This window comes from Bufo bufo, chromosome 9 (assembly GCF_905171765.1).
Source record: "Bufo bufo chromosome 9, aBufBuf1.1, whole genome shotgun sequence".
In the NCBI taxonomy this organism is placed as follows: domain Eukaryota; kingdom Metazoa; phylum Chordata; class Amphibia; order Anura; family Bufonidae; genus Bufo; species Bufo bufo.
Window position 1 is genome coordinate 223,411,950 of NC_053397.1, and position 20,577 is coordinate 223,432,526.

At 50.0% G+C, this 20,577-nt stretch overlaps 1 protein-coding gene across 7 annotated transcripts in view; it reads left to right on the forward strand.

Moving 5' to 3' along the window:
• SZT2 (SZT2 subunit of KICSTOR complex) overlaps nt 1–20,577 on the forward strand; it is a 112,931-nt gene that overhangs the window by 68,177 nt on the left and 24,177 nt on the right. For 6 of the 7 annotated variants that reach the window (XM_040407806.1, XM_040407807.1, XM_040407808.1 and 3 more), the window contains 20 exons: nt 944–1,082; nt 8,034–8,150; nt 9,149–9,212; nt 9,295–9,480; nt 10,848–11,075; nt 13,202–13,403; nt 14,320–14,394; nt 14,573–14,711; nt 14,797–14,896; nt 16,048–16,177; nt 16,459–16,611; nt 16,683–16,785; nt 17,292–17,409; nt 17,490–17,601; nt 18,078–18,196; nt 18,293–18,457; nt 18,679–18,757; nt 18,948–19,133; nt 19,213–19,398; nt 20,307–20,464. In XM_040407806.1, coding sequence (XP_040263740.1) covers nt 944–1,082; nt 8,034–8,150; nt 9,149–9,212; nt 9,295–9,480; nt 10,848–11,075; nt 13,202–13,403; nt 14,320–14,394; nt 14,573–14,711; nt 14,797–14,896; nt 16,048–16,177; nt 16,459–16,611; nt 16,683–16,785; nt 17,292–17,409; nt 17,490–17,601; nt 18,078–18,196; nt 18,293–18,457; nt 18,679–18,757; nt 18,948–19,133; nt 19,213–19,398; nt 20,307–20,464 — 2,759 coding nt within the window. The remainder of the gene's footprint in view (nt 1–943; nt 1,083–8,033; nt 8,151–9,148; nt 9,213–9,294; nt 9,481–10,847; nt 11,076–13,201; nt 13,404–14,319; nt 14,395–14,572; nt 14,712–14,796; nt 14,897–16,047; nt 16,178–16,458; nt 16,612–16,682; nt 16,786–17,291; nt 17,410–17,489; nt 17,602–18,077; nt 18,197–18,292; nt 18,458–18,678; nt 18,758–18,947; nt 19,134–19,212; nt 19,399–20,306; nt 20,465–20,577) is intronic. The other variant, XM_040407811.1, reaches the window with a different exon arrangement.

Here is a 20,577-nt window from a genome sequence, read left to right on the forward strand (position 1 = left end):
TGTAACAAACCCTCAGCTGTAAGAAGCAGAGCTGAGACCAGACTCTTAAATTAACTCAGACCCCCTAAATTAATTCAGACTTTTAAATCCTGCCCCAAAATGAAGAATTGTCTAGGCCGGATACAGTTGTAACAAACCCTCAGCCGTGAGAAACTTTGCCTCAGGATGGCTTTCAGCCTTAGTTTGTAAATAAGAATGCTCCCATTCACTGACAGCAAGCAGAGAACCTGAAAATAGTAAGGATTTGTAGTGTCAAGTATACTAGGAGTGTAGAAATAAATGTTTATGTAATTTCAATGCACTAATTAATAAGTAACTGGAGTCACATTTAAAGGGCCAGTAACCCTAAAGGCTGGAGCCTGCGTTAAAAGGAGAGTGGCTGATATCGCTCATCCATAGTTATCATGGGGCAGAGAGTTTTCTATTCTTTCATTGAAAAAAAAAAAACCAAAACACTTATTTCCCCGCACGAATGGCTGATAACGGTGAGCAATAGCTTGCAACTGCATTGGAAATATAAGACAAACTGTAGTTTTGCTGTCTCGTTAAGGCCTCATGCACACGCAAATTGCTATCCGCCATGCACGGGCACCGACCGTTGGGCCGCCGCATGCGGACGCGGATCCATTCACTTGAATGGGGTCTGCAATCCGCATCTGACAGTCCGCACCACAAAAAAGCAGTGCATGCACTACTTTTTTTGCGGTGCGAAGACACAGACAGAAACCCCACGGAAGCTCTCCTTGGTGGTTCCGTGCCTCCGCTCTGCACCGACCTTCCAGATTGCGGGCCGCAATACAGGAACGGACGGGCAGCGACCGCGTGCATGAGACCTAAGAAGCAATTTAGGTGATGAGTATCTGCCACGTCCTGTTGTCACAAGGGCAATCTTGTGCTCCATCTGCAGGGGCGACCCGTAGAGACTTCTCTTTGTCTCTTTCAGGTGAGGTGATCGGCTGCCTTGAGAACAGTGAAAACCTGCAGAGCATCTCGCTGGCTGATCTGAGTGTTATGCTCGATATTTTTGTCCTCACTCTTCCCCTGGAAATTGAGGGGGTGAACGAAGACTCCCAGCATACCCGGTAGGAAGCAAGCAAAGTAACCACATCTAAAAAAAAAAACCTTTTTCAGGGAAACTCAACCAAGTGCTTTTTATCAAGAGGAAAAATTCTAAAAAAAACAAGTAAAGCAAATCAGGCCCAAAGTGCAAAATCATTTCAGACCCCAGACCAGAGACCTAAATACATTTTGACCAGACCCCTAAATTAATTCAGACTCCAGATCCCTATCATAACTCAAACCCCAGTGCAGACCCCTAAATAAAGACCCCAGACCATACCTCTAAACTAAAGACAACCCTAAAATGAATCGGACGTCAGACCAACAAGAAAACAAGTGCTTCCTCTGTCTACTCCCAGCTTCTTCTTAGGGTCTTGCACACAGGTCCGGACCCCGGCCTGTGTCAGGTTACTGTACAGGACCTGATGACGCCATCTTTGCAGAACCTCTGATTCCCTGTATGTCACTAGGCTGGCTCTCATACTGCATTTTATATGGTAGATATTCTCTAGTCCCAAAGAGGATCACAGTAGTGTTGAGCGAGCATGCTAGGCCGAATACCAGTTCGGCTCGAGCATTGCTATGCTCCGCACATGGTGGTACTCGGCCGAATACTGCATGTGCTCGAGCGCAATGCTCGAGTCTCCTTCCCGCACGTTTCACGGCTTCTAAGCAGCTAATAAACGTGCAGGTAAGTACTGCCCTAACTGTAATGCCAGTAGCCATGTTGGCTGGCCGGAACGCGTCATCGAGGGCGATATCGAACCTGATGACACGTGTTCGGCTCATTCTAAGTCAGGGAGAGCTGAGCATAGGAAGGGACAGATAGTGTAGGGAGTGTTATTGAATAACATTTTTCTACAAAAACATTTCATAGACCCAAAAGTCCTTGTAACAGTATAGTCAGTGTTGGGGAGAGCTGTGCATAGGAAGGGACAGACAGTGTAGGGAGTGTAATAGGAAGATTTTTATACAAAAAACTTTTCAGAGACCCAAAAGTCCCTTTAAGGACTATTGTGTGTGACGGCAGCAATATATATTTTAAGCGCATCCTGCGCAAAATACTGTGTAATGGGCCGCTGCGGACAGTTAAATTATTTTGCACATACACTACCAAATCCCACGCTACTGTACGTGTGACATATTTTGAAGTATATATAACATTTAAAATGCAGAAGGCGAGCAGTAAGGGATGGGGAAGTGGCCGTGATGCTGATGGTGCACGCAGAGGCCGTGGCCCTGGGCGCGTTGAAACTGTGCCTGCTGCCAGAGCACAAGAAAACAAATCGTCCAAGATACCCAGCTCTCCTCTCTCCACCACTCTCGAAGTCAGACCAGTGCGACCAGGTGGTCGGTGGGATTGCAGCAGATAATGCTTCCAGTCGGTTAAGCACCACCCTGTCTTCCACCAAGTCCAGTCTCCGTAGCCAAGAGCCTGGTCAACACAATCCTCACCCTGATCCTCCTTCCTCCCACCATGGAGAGTCTGGCCAAACAAGTGATCCCACACTCGGATATTCCGAGGAGCTCTTTGCATCGCCATTCCTTGATTTGGCACTCTCGCCAAGCACGCTTAAAGAGGGACACGAGATCTTGTGCACTGATTCCCAAACTCTTAAGCAGTCACAAGAACATGACGTTGGGGAGCGGCAATTAGTGTTTAATGAGGTGGATGATGATGAGACACAGTTGCCAATGAGTCAATGGCAATTAGTGTCTCAAGAGGTTGATGAAGAGGATGAGACACAGTTGTCAATCACTGAGGTTGTGGTTAGGTCAACAAATCAGGATGATGAGCAGAGTGAGGAAGTGGAAGAGGAGGTGGTGGACGACGAGGTCACTGACCCAACCTGGGAAGGAGGCAAGCCGAGAGAGGACAGCAGTACAGAGGGGGAAGGATCTGCTGCACCGCAACAGGCTGGAAGAGGCAGTGGGGTGGCAAAAGGGAGAAGGCGGGCCACTCCAAACAGGCCTGAAACTGTTCCAGGCTGGAGCAATCCCTTGCGGAAATCTCCCTTGCCAAGGGGGTGTTTCGCAGTATGGCGCTTTTTTGAGGAAAGTGCGGACAACAAAAGAATAGTAGTTTGCAACCTGTGCCATATGAAAATAAGCCGGGGCGTGAACACTAGCAACCTCACCACCACCAGCATGATCCGCCACATGGCATCAAAGCACCGTAATAAGTGGGACGAACGCCTGGGTCCACAATCTGTGTCTGCGGGTCACACCACTGCCTCCTCTTCACCTGTGTTACGTGCTGGCCAATCCCCTATCGAAGACGCAGGCCCGGATGCCTCCCGCCTGCACCTGGACCTTCGCAAGCACCATCAGCGACCACATCCACTTCCGTGTCCCAGCGCAGCGTATAAATGTCCTTCCCCCAGGCATTTGAACGCAAGCGCAAAAAACCCACCCACCCACAGGCCATAGCACTAAATGGCAACTTTCCAAATTACTGGCCCTGGAAATGTTGCCATTTAGGCTTGTGGACACTGAGGCCTTCCACAGCCTGATATCGGTGGCCGTCCCTCGTTACGCAGTCCCCATCACGCTGTGCCGTCCCCGCCTTACACCAACATGTGTCCTAGAACATTACCCGTGCCCTGACCAATGCAGTTATTGGGAAGGTCCACTTAACCACAGACACATGGACAAGTGCATTCGGCCAGGGACGCTACATTTCCCTGACGGCACACTGGGTGAACGTTGTGGAGGCCGGGAGCGAGTCGTACCCTGGGATGGCACAGGTGCTACCGACGCCAAGGATTGCGGGCCCTACGTCGATCAGGGTTTCCGCCAGCACCTACCTTAGTGGCTCCAACCCCTACTTCTCCGCCTCCACTTCCACCTCCGAATTATCATCTTGCAGCACCAGTCAGCCATCAGTCGGTAGCTGGAAGCAGTGTAGCACTGCAGTGAGGAAGCGGCAACAGGCCGTGCTGAAACTAATATGTTTAGGCGCACACCGCCGCAGAGCTGTGGCAGGGGATAAGGAACCAGACCGAGCTTTGGCCCTCGCCACTCAACCTAGAGCCAGGCATGGAGCAACACTGGAAGATGTCGCGCTCATCCACAGGAAGCCAGGAGCCCGGACCTCCTGAACCTTAGGCGCACAGCAGATTCCGTCTTTCTTTTTATTAGAACCAGGCATGGTTGTGTCTGATAATGGCCGTAACTTGGCAGCGGCTTTGGTGCTCGGCAACTCACACACATCCCATGCCTAGCTCACGTGTTCAACTTAGTGGTTTAGCGGTTTCTCAAAACCTACCCCAATTTGCCTGAGCTACTGGTGAAGGTGCGCTGCGTGTGTGACCATTTCCGCAAGTCACCGACAGCTTCAGCCGGTCTGTCAACGCTGCAGCAGCGCTTTAACTTGCCAGCTCACTGACTGTTGTGCGACGTGAGCACGCGCTGGAACTCCATGTTCCACATGTTGGCCAGGCTTTGTGAGCAGCAGTAGTGGAAGAATACCAGCTGCAGCATGGTCGTTGCCTTTCCAGTCGGCTTCCGCTCTTCACAAGCGAGGAGTGGGCATGGATGTCTGACCTCTGTGAGGTTTTACGCAACTTTGAGGAATCAACACAGATGGTGAGCGGCGATGCCGCTATTATCAGCGTCACCATCCCACTTCTGTGTCTACTGAAACGCTCGCTGCTCACAATGAAGGAGGACGCTTTGCATGTGGAAATGGGGGAAGACAGTACACAGGGTGATAGCCAGACCACCCTCCGTCCGTCTTCTCAGCGTGAATTGGACGATGAAGAGGAGGAGCAGGAGACGGTTGCCTCCACTACAAGTTTAATTCCATCTGTTCAGCGTGGATGGGCCGAAGAGGAGGAAGAGGATGAGGAGATTGAGAGTCATCCTCCTGATGAGGACAGCGAAGTCTTGTCTGTTGGGACTCTGGCACACATGGCTGACTTTATGTTAGGCTGCCTTTCCCGTGATCCTCATGTTATACGCATTTTGGCCAACACCGATTACAGGTTGTTCACCCTTCTCGACCCCCGCTACAAAGAGAACTTCTCATCTCTCATTCCTGTGGTGGAGAGGACGAGCAAAATGGTGCAATACCAGAAGGTTCTTGTTGGAAAATTGCTCCAAAAATTTCCAGCGGACAACGCTGACGGCAGAGTCCGTAGTTCCTTGGGCAACCGAGGAGGGGAGACGAGGGGAACACACAGCAGTTCCAACAGAGGCAGGGCAACACTCTCCAAGGCCTGGGACAGTATCATGACACCCCGCCAGCACCCTCACCCTGATGCGCGGCCTAGTGTCACAAAGAGGGAAAAGTTTTGCAAGATGGTGAAGGAGTACGTAGCAGACCGTGTCAGCCTCCTCAGTGATCCCTCTGTGCCTTACAACTATTGGGTGTCCAAGCTGGACACGTGGCATGAACTGGCGCTCTACACCTTGGAGGTGCTGCCCTGCCGCCAGCGTTTTGTCAGAGCGGGTATTTAGTGCTGCTGGGGGCACAATAACTGATAAGTGTATCCGCCTGTCCACTGAAAATGCTGACCGGTTGACTCTTATCAGAATGGACAAGGCCTGGATTGCCCCTGACTTCTCTACTCCACCAGAGGAAAGCGGCCGAACATGAAGGCACTTTACATGTGTTGTTTATGATGTACTGAATACTCTGTATTCCCTGCACCCCTTCCCCCACAAACAAGGGAATATGGTTCAATCTTCCTTTTCTCGTCCTCCTCCATCATATCAACTTGCTTATTCTTCACATATAATGTTTTACAGGGTCAGCTCACCTGCAGGCCGCACCTAATTCTACCTAATAGGTAATTTGCGCGCATGCGGCCTTGCTTGGATGTGGTAGCCGTAGCTTTTTCTCGGGCTCCCTCGCCGGAATCGAACCCTGATTCCTCCCCCGTTACCCTTGGTCTACATGGTTTGGGCTGAAAATAACATCAAAAGTTGATAGGGCGGACATCCGAATGGATCGTCACAGGGACGTGCGATCGTCCCCAGGTTATCTAGAGTCACCAAAGCGGCAGCTTGTTTTAGATGGTCCGATCAGCAGGTGATGCCCTCCGTTATGTGTAATAAAGGGTGTATCGGAGCGCCGGTTCCTTGTAGTTTTTGGCAGCCCTTTCCTTTAGTGCATTGTCTTTATGAGGGTAGGAGTCCCACTACCTGAACACTTGTACCACATTGTGAATGAGGCCCTCCATTATGTGATATACAGGTTGTATCGGAGCGCCTCTTCCTTGTAGTTTTTGGCAGCACTTGCACTTTATATACAAGTAAATATACAGGAAAGAATGTTTCCTAACAATTTTTCCTCTAAAATCGATTTTATCTTCGGTTTTGTTCGCATTATTGTCAGTCTGTAAAAGTGGCGCACTACTCGGACAACATGGTTCCCAGCCGCGACCTGGGAGTCCAAGATGCCTCCAGACATCCTCCCCATGCTGTTCCCGAACCATTCCAGTGGTGTTTCCATCAATTTCTGACCTTTTCCTATGAACCAGACGCCCTCCCCTCTTCAGAGCAGGCGGTGCCTGGTTTAATGCTCGGGGTCTCCCATTGACCTCCATTGTTCTCGGTCGAGCACCCAAGCATCCCGAGGTGTTCGGCCCGAGCCCCCGAGCACTACGGGGCTCAATCAACACTAGATCACAGAAATGAGAAGCTCGGTCCGTCCACTTCTTACTATCCCTGAATATATGGAGTGGATAAAGAATGACCCTTTATAGCCGCGCTCCACTCCGGCTCTCTGATAGCGGGGACCCCTCACACCTGCACAAAAAAAGTTGTTAAAATGTCAGATGGGTGACGCTGGGGAAAAATGGATGATGTTACAGGTGTTCACCCAGCTTTCTAAGAGTCTGAAATGTCAAATAATCTATAATATGATATAAATGATATCCCCAATAGGTGTCACCCAGGTTTGGGTTCCTATAACACCCGTATGCTATCACAGAGTAGTGTGCACTTTTTTTTTATTTCTGTTCCTGGCATGTCTCCCCTCCCCTGCTCTGTCCCGCTCGCTCTGCCTGCTCTGTCCCGCTCGCTCTGCCTGCTCTGTCCCGCTCACTCTGCCTGCTCGTTCTGCCTGCTCTGTCCTGCCTGCTCTGTCCCGCTTTCTCGCTCTGCCTGCTCTGTCCCGCTCGCTCTGCCTGCTCTGTCCCGCTCGCTCTGCCTGCTCTGTCCCACTCGCTCTGCCTGCTCTGTCCCGCTCACTCTGCCTGCTCTGTCCCGCTCGCTCTGCCTGCTCTGTCCCGCTCGCTCTGCCTGCTCTGTCCCGCTCGCTCTTCCTGCTCTGTCCCGCTCGCTCTGCCTGCTCTGTCCCGCTCGCTCTGCCTGCTCTGTCCCACTCGCTCTGCCTGCTCTGTCCTGCCTGCTCTGTCCCGCTCGCTCTGCCTGCTCTGTCCCGCTCGCTCTGCCTGCTCTCTCCTGCTCACTGTGCCTGCTCTGTTCCGCTCGCTCTGCCTGCTCTGTCCCGCTCGCTCTGCCTGCTCTGTACCGCTCCCTCTGCCTGCTCTGTCCCGCTCGCTCTGCCTGCTCTGTCCCGCTCGCTCTGCCTGCTCTGTCCCGCTCGCTCTGCCTGCTCTGTCCCGCTCGCTCTGCCTGCTCTGTCCCGCTCCCTCTGCCTGCTCTGTCCCGCTCGCTCTGCCTGCTCTGTCCCACTCCCTCTGCCTGCTCTGTCCCGCTCCCTCTGTCCTGCTCGCTCTGCCTGCTCTGTCCCGCTTGCTCGCTCTGCCTGCTTTTTCCCGCTCGCTCTGCCTGCTCTGTCCCGCCTGCTCGCTCTGCCTGCTCTGTCCCGCCTGCTCTGTCCCGCTCGCTCTGCCTGCTCTGTTCTGCTCGCTCTGCCTGCTCTGTCCCGCTCGCTCTGCCTCTTCTGTCCTGCTCGCTCTGCCTGCTCTATCCCGCTCGCTCTGCTTGCTCTCTCCTTCCTTGCACTCCCTTCCATTGTGCTGTGATTTTTAGTTTGCTCCATATCCTCTCCTTTACCCCAGGTACACCTCCGAGAGCAGCGTCTCCTTCCCTCGTTCCCCCGCACAGCCATCCTCATACCGATCCGATGAGGAGATACCACCGACACTAGAGAGATACCTGTCCAATGTGGACCAGAGGTGAAATATTGGCGCCTGCCCTCTGCCACTAACGCTTCCTCCAGCTTTACCGTTATACAGGAAAATGTCTTCATGTTATTTGTGGTCAGAAGATCCCAGATTATCAGAGAAGTCATTGAAGGGCATCTGTCAGCAGATTTGTACCTATGACACTGGCTGACCTGTTGCAGCTGAAGGAATCTCTGTTGTCCCATGTTCCTATGTGCTCGCACTGCTGAGAAAAATGATGTTTTAATATATGCAAATGAGCCTCTAGGAGCAATGGGGGCGTTACCATTACACCTAGAGCCTCCGCTCTCTTTACAACTTCCGCGCCCTCTGCACTTGATAATCAGTGTAATTCCCAGCATAATTCTACTATTACTGCAGGCAAGATTCCCGATTATCAGTCAATTTTCTAGTGGAAACAATTGAGGGATTAAAGGGGGGGGGGGGGGGGGGGCTAAAATGTCAGTGTGAAGGAATGCTCCTGTATTATTATTGCATAGAAGGCTGTATGAGTTGCACCATTTGCAGTGTGCCATACCAGGGTGGTGCGGGTAGCACACAGATGGGAATTACTGCCGCCAGGACAGGCCTAAAGAGAGCATGATCCCTCCTGCCAAAAACAAGGCCTCATCCCAAAACTAAAGAAAAGTAATGGCAAAATAGGCCTGGTATTGAATGGGTTAACGTGCATAGAAATGCCCACAAATATCAATGGTATTTTGCATAGATAGGGTGGAAGCCTTGGCATTGCAAGCACTGTCTAGGTTGGGGTACAATGTCTCCGCCAGGCACTGCCGTCCTATGTGACGGTATAGACAGGATATCCAGCGTGGTCCCTCCTGCACCGATATGTCCCACACGACCCATGATTGGCTCTGGGAGCCAGAATTTACAGATGGTGTCGATAACCAGGCTCCATTGCTGCCTATGGTGCACATTTTTGGAAGCCCCCAGGCCACTGCAGAACTGTGTGCATTCCCTGTTTATCTCCCTGTCCTCTTTACCATCAGGTTCTCCGCACTCTCCAGACTCCCGGCAGAGCACAGGCAGGCCATCGAGTTTACAATGAGTGAGGTAGGTCCTGCCCCGATCTCTTTCCTCGCCACCAGGTATCAGCCCTCTGTCTGCTCCTGACCCCTTCTATGATTTTATTAAGATCCGCTGGCTTCTAGAGGATGAGCTGGTGTCCGCCTTGCGCCACTCCCGTGTCATCAGCCGCTCCATCCTGCGAAAGGTGCTCTCTCATGTCTGCGAATCGGACGGACGGCCGCATTGTCTCAGGGAACTGGTGCAGCTGCAGTTTGTGTTCGGGCCAGAGCATTCTCTGCAGAAATTCAAAGAGGTACAAAATTATTTTCTAAACATCAGTAAATTTCTGTGCTGTATATGTATAGCATAGAGTCACCTACCACTAGGGGGAGCTCACTGCATACAGGTTAGTTCCCTCTTGTGGTAGAGCAAGGTAATGCAGCATTGTCCTAGGTGCAAGCAGATCGTATGGTGTACCTGTACAAAATGTAGGCCCCAAGAGGCAGCTGTTCCATGGTGGCATGCAGAAAATAATGTCATTATGTTATGTGCTTCACTGCTGTGCGTCAGTGAGATTTCCTAATGGGTCCCATGAAGTTCACAGACTTTCATTTCTTCAGCTTAGGATCAAAAAAAATATCCTAAATATATATATATATCCAGATCTCTGGTGTTTTTGGCCCAGATTCCAAGCTGTGAGGGGGATGGGCTGTGTGTGGAATGACTGAGCTTGCATTTCCCGTCTCGGAGCGGTCGGTATATTTAGAAACAATTATCCTTTTATGGCTTCTTGTGTGCTAATGTCAGCCGACGCGCGAGCGTTCCCGCAGAACTGAGCCTTTAATGATTCCGCCAGAGGTTTTTAGGGCTGTGAAATGATGGATTCCCTTTTATAAATTAAGCGCATCGTCCCCGGTCTCTGTCATTGTTGTAAATGGTTTTATCTTCATTTCCCTCTTTATATCCCACCTTATGGACCATCGCCCCCCACCCCCCCTCTGTATATACACAGAGTCATAGCAGACCGGGCGCAGAACCGTAAAGTGACATGCGGGGGTCAGTGACATGCGGAACAGCCCGAGGGTCAGTGACATGCGGAACAGCCCGAGGGTCAGTGACACGCGGAACAGCCCGAGGGTCAGTGACAAGCGGAACAGCCCGAGGGTCAGTGACATGCGGAACAGCCCGAGGGTCAGTGACACGCAGAACAGCCCGAGGGTCAGTGACATGCGGAACAGCCCGAGGGTCAGTGACATGCGGAACAGCCCGAGGGTCAGTGACACGCGGAACAGCCCGAGGGTCAGTGACATGCGGGACAGCCCGAGGGTCAGTGACATGCGGGACAGCCCGAGGGTCAGTGACATGCGGAACAGCCCGAGGGTCAGTGACATGCGGAACAGCCCGAGGGTCAGTGACATGCGGAACAGCCCGAGGGTCAGTGACATGCGGAACAGCCCGAGGGTCAGTGACATGCGGGACAGCCCGAGGGTCAGGTCGGCCACACGCAACCTTTTCCCTGTAGATGTGCTTGCTATTAAAGGGACACACATCACAAAATCCCCTGTCTGTTTGTGGGAAAGCTGGGTGACAAGAAATTGGATTTGCCTGGGTGGCAGTGCCGTCGTCTACGTTCTTGACAGGCAGAACACGTCTCCTCCATCTCTCCTTACGTTTCTGTAGGAATTCTGCCGCCTCTCGCTGCCAGGCTACCAGCTGAATGAGGAAGAAGAGGATTATTATTACATCTCCTTGAGCAGGCTTCACGCCCACAGGGTGCAACATGACCGTTCACAACATCTCCAGGCAGGGGCCCCCTGGCAGGAGCCCGATATCAGCACAGCCCCGGGGGGCCTGGAGGACGGCACTGATCCCAAAGTGACACCAAAGAATGGCCGTCCTATGGACAAGGTACAGTCCTGAACAGTATGATCACGTTACAGACAGGGGCCTAACATTAGCTGGTGCAGAGGCTGCAGTCATACCTGGGGCCCTGTGCCTGAAGGGGCCCAATGGTCTGTTTACCACAGACATTGGTACTGGGAATAGCACTTGGAACACAAAATACATACAATCTACATGCGGCCTCAGATTTCCTCTGGATAGGTCGTCAGTATCTGATCGTTGGGGGTCCTACACCTGGGACACCCGCCAATCAGCTGTTTTCTGAATACCGCCTGTAGTGTAAAGAATGGAGGCTTTCATTCTTGTTTCCATGACTATGGTCAGGGATCTCTGTGCTGTAATTGTGCCTGCAGATTTATTTTTTACTAGTACAGCGGTCCCCTTAACGTTGGTTCCCGGACGACCATTGTATTTGGAAACCATTGTAACTTTCCATAACTCTATGGAAAACTAGTAATTGGTTCCAAAGCCCAAAAATGGCAGAATAAGAAAAAGTAAAAAACAATAAGCAGATAACCAAGACATAAAGCAAGTCCTTAAAGGGGTTGGCCACCATATGCATAAAAAAAAATAAAAAATATATAATGGTCCCAGATAATAACTAGTATTTGTATCATGAGCTATAGTGTACATAGAGTTTTTCTAATGTGTCAGCGTAGCATGCGCCCGTAGATGAGAGGCGGTGGGGGCGGAAGTAAAGATCCCAGCGGAGCGGTCACATGACATCCCTGGCCAAACAAAACAACATTTTCTGAAAGCTATACTTTTTCTTTTTTTTCTGCCGATCATCTTGTGCACGGCCTTTTTTTTTGCGGTAAGAGTTGATGTTTTTATTGATACCATTTTTGGATACATATGATTTTTTGATCGCTTTGTATTGCACTTTTTGTGATGTAAGGTGTCAAAAAAAGTCTTTTTTTTTTAACAGTTTTTATTTTTATTTTTCTTGCCGTTTACCTGAGGGGGTCGGTCATGTTATATTTTTATACAGCAGGTTGTTACGGACGTGGCGATTCCTAATATATGTGTGTGTGTATATATATATACATGTGATTACATACATTTATATATTCCATTTTACTACTACTGGGGCTCTGATTAGGGCTGCATCCCCCTCCCCCTACAGGGCGCTCTCTGTGAATTGGAGCGCACGGCATCTCTGTCCACGCTGAGGTGCTCCCTGTGGGGGGGGGGGGGGGTATTGTCTGCGGCGGTTATTTTACTGCTGGACACCCTTTCAGTGCTGGTGCCCTGGAGCGCACAGCATCCGCGTGCACAGAGATGCCGTGCGCTCCCATTGCTCTGATGTTTGTGAAATACGGCCAGGAGATCAGACGCGCTCTGACAGAACAGGCAGCGGACTCCTGTCAGAGACGGAACAGGGAGCGCGGCAGGGGCAGCGCATGTGCAGTTCCGCTACAGGCATGGATGAACTGGCTGCACGGCAGAGCGGCGCTCAGGGGTCGTGGTCTTTTTTACCCTGCCTCCAACAATGTTGGGTAAAGTGCTGACATGGTGGACAACCCCTTTAAGTAAAACAAACAGATGCTGGCAGCTGTGAAGGAGGTCAGGAGCTTCTTCAGGGTCTTGCATAGAACAGACAAGCACCAGAATAATAAAAGGGAGTTTCCACTCGACTGGTATCCAGAAGAGCAGCTCATCCTGGCACAGACAGGGGGCAGAACCGCGGAGGAGCTACTGGACTCCCAGTGCAGGCGTTTTACCAGTGAAATGGCCAAGTAATTGGTTGGACCTGAGTCTGAGGAATTGTATGTTGGGTCTACTTTCAACTTACAATGGCCCAGAGAAGAACATTGTATATTGAAAATATTGTATCCGGAGGCCCTTGTGTCTTGAGGGATCACTGCATATCTTGTATAGATAGACTACAGTGAAAAGTATTCCATTCCAAAAGTATACCATTCTTTACACTGCAGCCTGCAACTGAAAAATGGTGCAGAATAGAACAAGGTCGGTAATGCAAAGTAACATTTTTGAATGACTAAATGTGTACGTTTTGGACCCCGTGTAAGGACTGTGCAGCTCTTGTACATGAGCACGTGTACCTCCAAACCAGGGAGCCATTTTTGGACAATGTATTTTATGTTTTTGGGGTTATTTTCTTGTTGCAGGTAGAAGATGATCCCGGTGACTGGGCTCACGCAGCGCTGGAAGTGTCCGACAGTGAGGTGTCCTCCATCATGTCAGGAATGTCTGTCCTCGACCAGGGGGGTAAAAGTGCAAATGAGGTTGACAGATCCCATTTACCCCCTAAAACCTCGTCTGTGGTCAGTCTCCCCGAGTCCGTGCAGTCCAGCACTGTTAATAGTGCAGGTAGGTTACCGCATGACCGCGGATCTGTCCTAGGATTGGCGCAAAAATATATTCTTCCAGGAAAACATCTGCAAGTCCCTAATGTACTATGTTTTCTGTTCATCGCCATTTTCCAGATCTCTGCTTGCTGTTAGTGAATAGGAACATTCTTGCCTCAGAGGCTGAAAACTACCCTGTCCTAGGCCTGTTCACACAGCTGAAGGTTTGTTACAGAAGTCCAGGCAATCTCCTGCGACATGAAGGAGCAGCAGCCAAAATCCATTCCCTGATAAATTGTTACATTTTTGCTGATACAATGTATCCGCCTGGAGTCTAAGCTGAGGATTGCATAGACTGGATGCAACTGAGAGAAACCCTCAGCTGTGAGAAGTAGACTGTTCATATCGTCAAATATTCCCATTCACTGACAGCAAGCAGTATTCTTGTAAGCATAAAGTATGTTGGAAAGCAAAAGAATCTATCGCTGTACAGTATTAGATTCACATAAGAGTGGACTATCCCTTTAAGACATCCTGCCAGCAGACCTCAGGTACTGTCTTACCAGGTATGTAATGCATATTTGTATACACCAGGTCAGATTTGGGGGGACCTCGAACCCCGAAGAGCCCGTCTCTCCAATTTATACATTATTATTTACAGATTGCACGCCCCCCCCGATATGTTTCCTTCCTGTCCAGGCTGAACTGCTGCCTCCACACAAGAAGATAGTATGGCAGATTCCTGACCCTCACGGTTCACATGTGGGCTGTCAACTTGGGGCCCCTACTTGTCAGTACAGGCAGTTAGTTCCAGTAAGAGCTCTGAAGCACAAACTGCTGCTTTATGAAGTGAAATGCTGTGCAGATTGAGACGACAGGAACATAAGAATATCCTTAGGTGCGGTGCACTTTAATGCTTCGGTTTCTTGTCATTCTAGGAGGGTCTCGGCAGCGTCCCAGTCGTGTCCAGAGTCTGGTTTCCAGTCATGGCAGTATGGATTCCGATCATTTAGGTGAGCTCTGCCGTGTTACAGGTTGAGTCTGGAACAAGCAGGACTAGATCAGAACTGGGGTTTCAGCCTCAGAATGTAAACCGGAATGGTTCCATTCACTGACTGCAAGGGGAAATATTGAAAATGATCACAGTTTATTGGTTTAGATGAGCCCTTTCATCTCCCATTCGTCTGTCAGGATACGACGCCGGCAGCAGTGACTCGGAGTGCGAAGACGCTCTCATTAGCGAGCAGGACTCGCGCTGCCCGGTCATGCCAAAGTTTTGGCTGATTGTGAAGATCCACCAGGACCGAGTGGAGGTCTGCACCCACGCCAGGTACCCCAGCATGTCCGGGCAGTCCGGTCGTCTTCCTTATACTTGCGTTTATATTGGTTTTACGTTCTTTTTTTTCCTCTGACAGCGCGGTGTCTGCTCAAGAAGCGGAGGAGCTGGGGGAGAGTCAGCGGCTGCACCAGCTGCTGGTGAGGAAGGTGGGCGAGATCTGCCGGGTGGTCAACCAGGTAAGATGCCAAGGCTGTCTGGGCACTTGTCAGGTGAGCGATTTGTATGAGTGAATCACCAGTTAGTGGGCAAAAAGTTTATGGCAAATCGTGGTAGAACCAGATGCAGTTTTGTCTGTGGGGGTGCATGCATTACTAAAATAGAGGTTTAGCTCCAGGCTCCCCCACCTGACCCCCCTCCCCTCCATGTATGTATATTTAAAGGAACATTTTAAAGCCATTTAGCAAACAGTTTGCAATTTTTAGCCTTCACAGAGTTGCTTCATAATTTAGTTCAGAAACCGTGAATCTCTTTGAATGCCCTTTACTAAGTTTGTCCAGATTTTTTGTATTACGTTGTGTTTGATATTCTAGTCATAACCAGAGCTGCATTCACAATTCACACCTAAAGCTAAGGTGAACGGAGCATTTCATGTATTATTATGATAATGTCACATCTCATTCACATCAGCCAAAAAACATCTCAAAAGTGCCCAAAAGCAGGACATTTGAGAGGCACGTCGAATAGAGCATGTGGGGAGCATAAAGATTCGCCCCTGCGGATAGACACCGAATACGATACACACCTGAGAGTTTGTGTTGTATCCAGCAATCTCTGCGCTGATACATTGTAACAAGCTCACAGAGAATTGTCTAAACCGGATTCTGCTGTGTCAACCCATCAGCTGTGAGAAGTATTGGGTCAGGAATTTCCACTCATTGACAGCACGCAGAGATGTTTGTATTCCGGGTTATATCACATTTATATACTTAAAGGGGGATTCTAGGGAAAGACATTGACATTCATGGCACATCTGTAGGATATTGCATAATTGTCTGATCCCTGGGGTCCTGACTAGTGGGGAATCGGGGTCCCGTGTCTCCTGTTGGTGCCCTATGGTTTGGTCATGTTGGGGGGCAATGGACGGTGTTCCTACAGATCTCTGTAGGGGTCTGTTGATGGATCCACAGCTTTCGCTCTCCATAGGCTCCTGTAGAGGCGCCACACACAGCAGAATCCGGCTGACTTCAGGGCAGCAATTGGGGAAGAGGAATTCAATTGATTAGACGGGTGGTGGACCCAGTAATCAGACCCCCCACAAAACAAACACTTATACCGTAAATGTCTACCTATGGACTACCCCTTTAAATACTGTATGTTCCCCCCACAGCGTCTCCTGCTGCAGGACCTGCACGACACCCACCTTTGCAACACCCTGCTGGTGGCAGAGAGCGAGGAGGACATCTGGAAGAGCGAGAGTCCCTACACCTCTTACCGGCCGAGGATGCTTACTAATGAAGGTGATCACTGCACACGTCAATTCATTGTGAACTGCATGACACCCAATAGCCCCTCCGGACCCCCAACTTCTACTCCATTCATGAGATCGGGGTGATTGTCAGTAAACTGGGTACCATAGTAAACACAGAAATGGAAGCCACATGGTTGTTAACTGGTATTTACTGGGGTGAGGTTGGTGAGATGTCCTGGGAGAGTACAGATTCCAGTATGGGTGGTCGCGCAGCTCTCCTGGTTATTTGGCGGTTTGTGTCCTTCGCGTTTCACGCACTTGTCATTGCAGATTTTCCCGGAGAGGAGAGTTACCAGCCCCGCGATTACCTTGCCGCCACCATGCAGTTCATTCCGGGACACTTCGCCTGTGACATGGTGTGGAGCACAGTCATTCACATCCACCCCCGCCTCAAGATGGGACCCAACATGGGGGTGTCCAGAGGTGAGCGCCCGCCCGGTCTCATGGCCTGGCCAGTATGATGGGGGAGAGTCTTATAGCTCGTGTCTCCGCAGCCATCCAGTCCCTGCGCTCTGTGCTCAACGCCTTTTCTGTCGTAAACCGTAAGAACATGTTCGTGTATCAGGAACGCGCCACCAAATCCGTCTTCTACCTCAGGTGCGTATGACTCAGCGCATCCTTATATAATGAGCTTCGATTGGTCAGGCTTTACAGCTTTATAGAAGTAAATGAAAAGTTGTACGCCTTTGTTATACAGAGTTAGAGTTCTTCACCATTTTCAAAATGTCTGCTTGCTGTCAGTGAAAGAGAACTGTTGTTTCCTTTCAGAGGCAGCATACCTGTCCATAGCTAGTCCTGCTGTCAGCTGAGAAGTGGAGACAGTTGTACCCGGTCCAGACAATGCTCTGTGAGTGCAACAACCTGGACTCCAGACTGATACATTGTTGCAAAGTAGCAGAGAGATTTGTGCTGCTGATGTCACAGAGCATTGTCTGGACCGGACAGCAGGACTAGCTATGGACAGGATTACTGCCTCTGAATGGAAACAAGAATGTTCTCATTCACTGACAACATGCAACAGAAGTAGTGAGAAATTGAAGCAAGACGTCTATGAGAACGTTGTACCTCTGATCCCCCTGCACTTGTCTCCTCCTTCCTCTCAGGCTCTCGGAGACATCTGGCAATAGCCGGCTATGGGACCTGGACTTATCGCAGTCTATGATGTTGCGCTCTTTGGCGCTGTCCCGTAGTCAAGAACCGATTTTCACGGAGGATATGACGGTGAGATGAGGACATCTGAAGCTGAGCATGGAGGTCAGATCCACTCGCCGATTGCTCCTCACACTTGTCTGATTTTCCAGGGCAGCCGCTTATCGCTGGACTTGCCTTCCTCTCGGAGTGCAGCCTCTACGAGGCCTGTGGGTCAGATGGACAAGCACATTCTTCTGCTCGTCCATGGCGTCGGGGAGGCAGGTGAGACCGGAGAAGACAGCACTTTGAACCTTGTTTCTATTTTGCATCATTTCTCCGAACTCAAGTTGCAGTGTAAAGAATGGAGGTTTCCATTCTAGTAGTCATGGCAATGAATATATATATATATATATATATATATATATATATATATGAGTATTTAAAAAGTATGGACTAGAAGAGGAAGTGTGTTAAAATATATAACTGACCCTGGACATACTCATATTCAGTAGAATGAGAACCCCAATTCTTTACACTGCAGGCTGTAAATGGAAACTGTTGTAAACTAGACACAGAGTTTATATTATAAAGTAACATAGGCTGAAAAAAAGACATCTGTCCATCCAGTTTAGGACCTGAATTTCCATGAATGAACTGATTGCTTCCAGTGATGGAAATCTGTGGCGGCAGATTGGGGGAGGCTTCTCCTCAGCCTGACGCGATGTGGATCTGATGCCCTGCTTTTCCCATGTTCTCAGGTTCTGAGATCACAGATGACTTGGTCAAGGTTCTCCGGAAGCGCCTGGATGAGGCCACGCTGGACATCATTACCGTCATGCTGCAGAGGAATTGTAAGCTGACGCCGGCGGATGTGGAGGTGAGGCCCTGCCGGGTCAGGACCACGTGTCCGGTGTGTGGCGGTGCCTCCGCTTGGAATTCTCTTCTTTTTTTCATTTTTTTTTTCATTTTCTAGTTTATCCAACCGAGAGGAAACCCACCGACAGACGTCCTGCAGTTCACCATCCCCCAGGCCTCGCTGCCCTGTCTTCACGCCATGGCCTACTACCTGCGCCAGAACCTGCTCATTTTCCTCCACACTCCAAAATACACCGATAGTAACGGGGAGCATCATTTTCAGGTGAGGGGTCCCCAAAACCCAGAGATAAATACTGTATTTTTTGCTCTATAAGACGCAGTGGCATTTCCCCCACTTTTTTGGGGGAAAAAGTGTGTCGTATGAAGTGAAAAATACAGTATATTGGATAGATCCTGGGTTATGTCTGCGGATGTTTCCTCTGTCTGACCCCCTCGCCTCTGCACGGGGGACACATACTGACTTCTGACTCCTTGTTTCTGCAGCATTATTACCACGGCTCTCTCCCGGAGCTGGACCTCTTCCTGTATAATAAGCCCGGCGGACAGGGCACCGGAGGGAAAGGTAAAACCCGCTGGTGCTGCTATGGTATCCCGGCGCTGTCCTCTGTTATATATTACTACCGCATGTATCAGTCCGGCTCCCACCGCCCTTCTGATTGTCTGTACATTATACCGTGTATTACAGGTCCCTGCAGTTCTGGACACGGGTTCTTTCCAGCGCAGTTTTCTGTTAACGTCTCTTTGCCGTTTAGGTATCGCCTGCATTGCGCTGTCGTTTGTGGATCAGCACGGTGCTCTGGTGACGCAGGCATATGGCGAGCGCGCAGGACCTCCCCTGGTCTGCCCCTCTACCACATCTCATCTGCTCAGCGTCAGCACCTTTGAGTCTTTGACCAAAGTCAACCGATACAAACCAGATCCCAGCGCTGCCGGCTCAGGTAGGGGGCGCTGCTGTCCGCCTGGTGCACCGGTCGCTCTCTGCTGTATTATGATGCCATTATGTACGATTCCTTTCAGCGCCTCTCACTTTGGTGCGATTTGACGTCTGGGAGAAGGGAAACATCAGCTCTTCCCAGCTGTCTGAGCGCCTCTCCAATTCCTTGCGGCATGCTCTGTGTGACGTCATCATCGAGTTTCACATCCTGCAGATGCCGCTCTGTGTGGATCCTGGAATCCCAGGACATCTGGAAGCAACAGCCAATGGTAATAGCCCGACCCTGAAAAGAAGAATATAGGGCTAAAAATCGATATCATGATGTCATAAATAATTGTCTGAAATTCTGAGCTGAATAATTCACAGTAGGATATATTATCTTCATAGGGACTGGAGGTCCTTTTTCCTGCTACAGAGCTCCAAATCCCCTCCTGAGCTCAGTGCATACAGATCTGTACAGCTGTCATAGCACTCAATATTAAATCCTTGTTCAGTGGCTCATTGGCTCCCCCTAGAGGTTGCAATGTCATATGTTTCCAAAAATGATACCAAAACTTCAGCTGGCCTACAAAAAAGCAAGCCCTTGATGAAAAAAATTAAATAATGATGGCGTTCTGAATACAGAGACGCAAAATGTGACTGCATCCTTAAAGGGAGTCTGTCAGTAGGTTGGACTGTGCTAAACTGCTGACAGTACTAGATAGGGGCTGGGGAGAGCAGAATAAACTTACCTTTTGTGGGGCTTTTATCTTCAGGAGTAGTGTGAATATGAAGTTTTATTCTTCCATGTTCTTCTTCTGCAAGTGCCCTGGAGGCGGAGCTTCACTGTGAAGTGCTGTCTGCATTGAGCTGCTTCACAGCCCCTCCCCTCTGCTGTGAGTGACACCTGTAGCATCCAACCAGGAGACGACTACAGAGGGGAGGGGTTGTAAAGCAGCTCAATACAGCGGGCACTTTACTATGAAGCCCCACCCCCTGGGCACTTGGAGGAGCAGAATCTGAGTAAAAGTTCATATTCACACCACTCCTGCTAATAAAACCTCTACAAAAGCTGTTTTCCTGATCTCCACAGCCCCTACCTGGTGCTTTAAGCAGTTAAGCATGGTCCAACCTGCTGACAGACTCTCCTGAAGGGGTTAAAAGTCCATTGTGTATAATCTGTCTTGTTCTCTTCCAGGGAAGGGCCCCTCTCAGTCTCTTCCAGATATAAAGGGTTTGGCTCAGACATCGAGCAAGCCTTCCCCTTTAAGCATTCCACCGTCAGTTCCGCCCCCCAGCACAGACCCGGGTACTCCTCCGAGCAAAGGTGGCCGCAGGAGCTTCTGGGATATACTGGTAAGGAAGCGGCGATTTGTCATTCACACAAGTATGCTTGAAGTTTCACTAAACGGCATGAAAACTTTTGCTACCATTTTTTTTTTTATCACAGCAGTGCATCTTCTTAACCC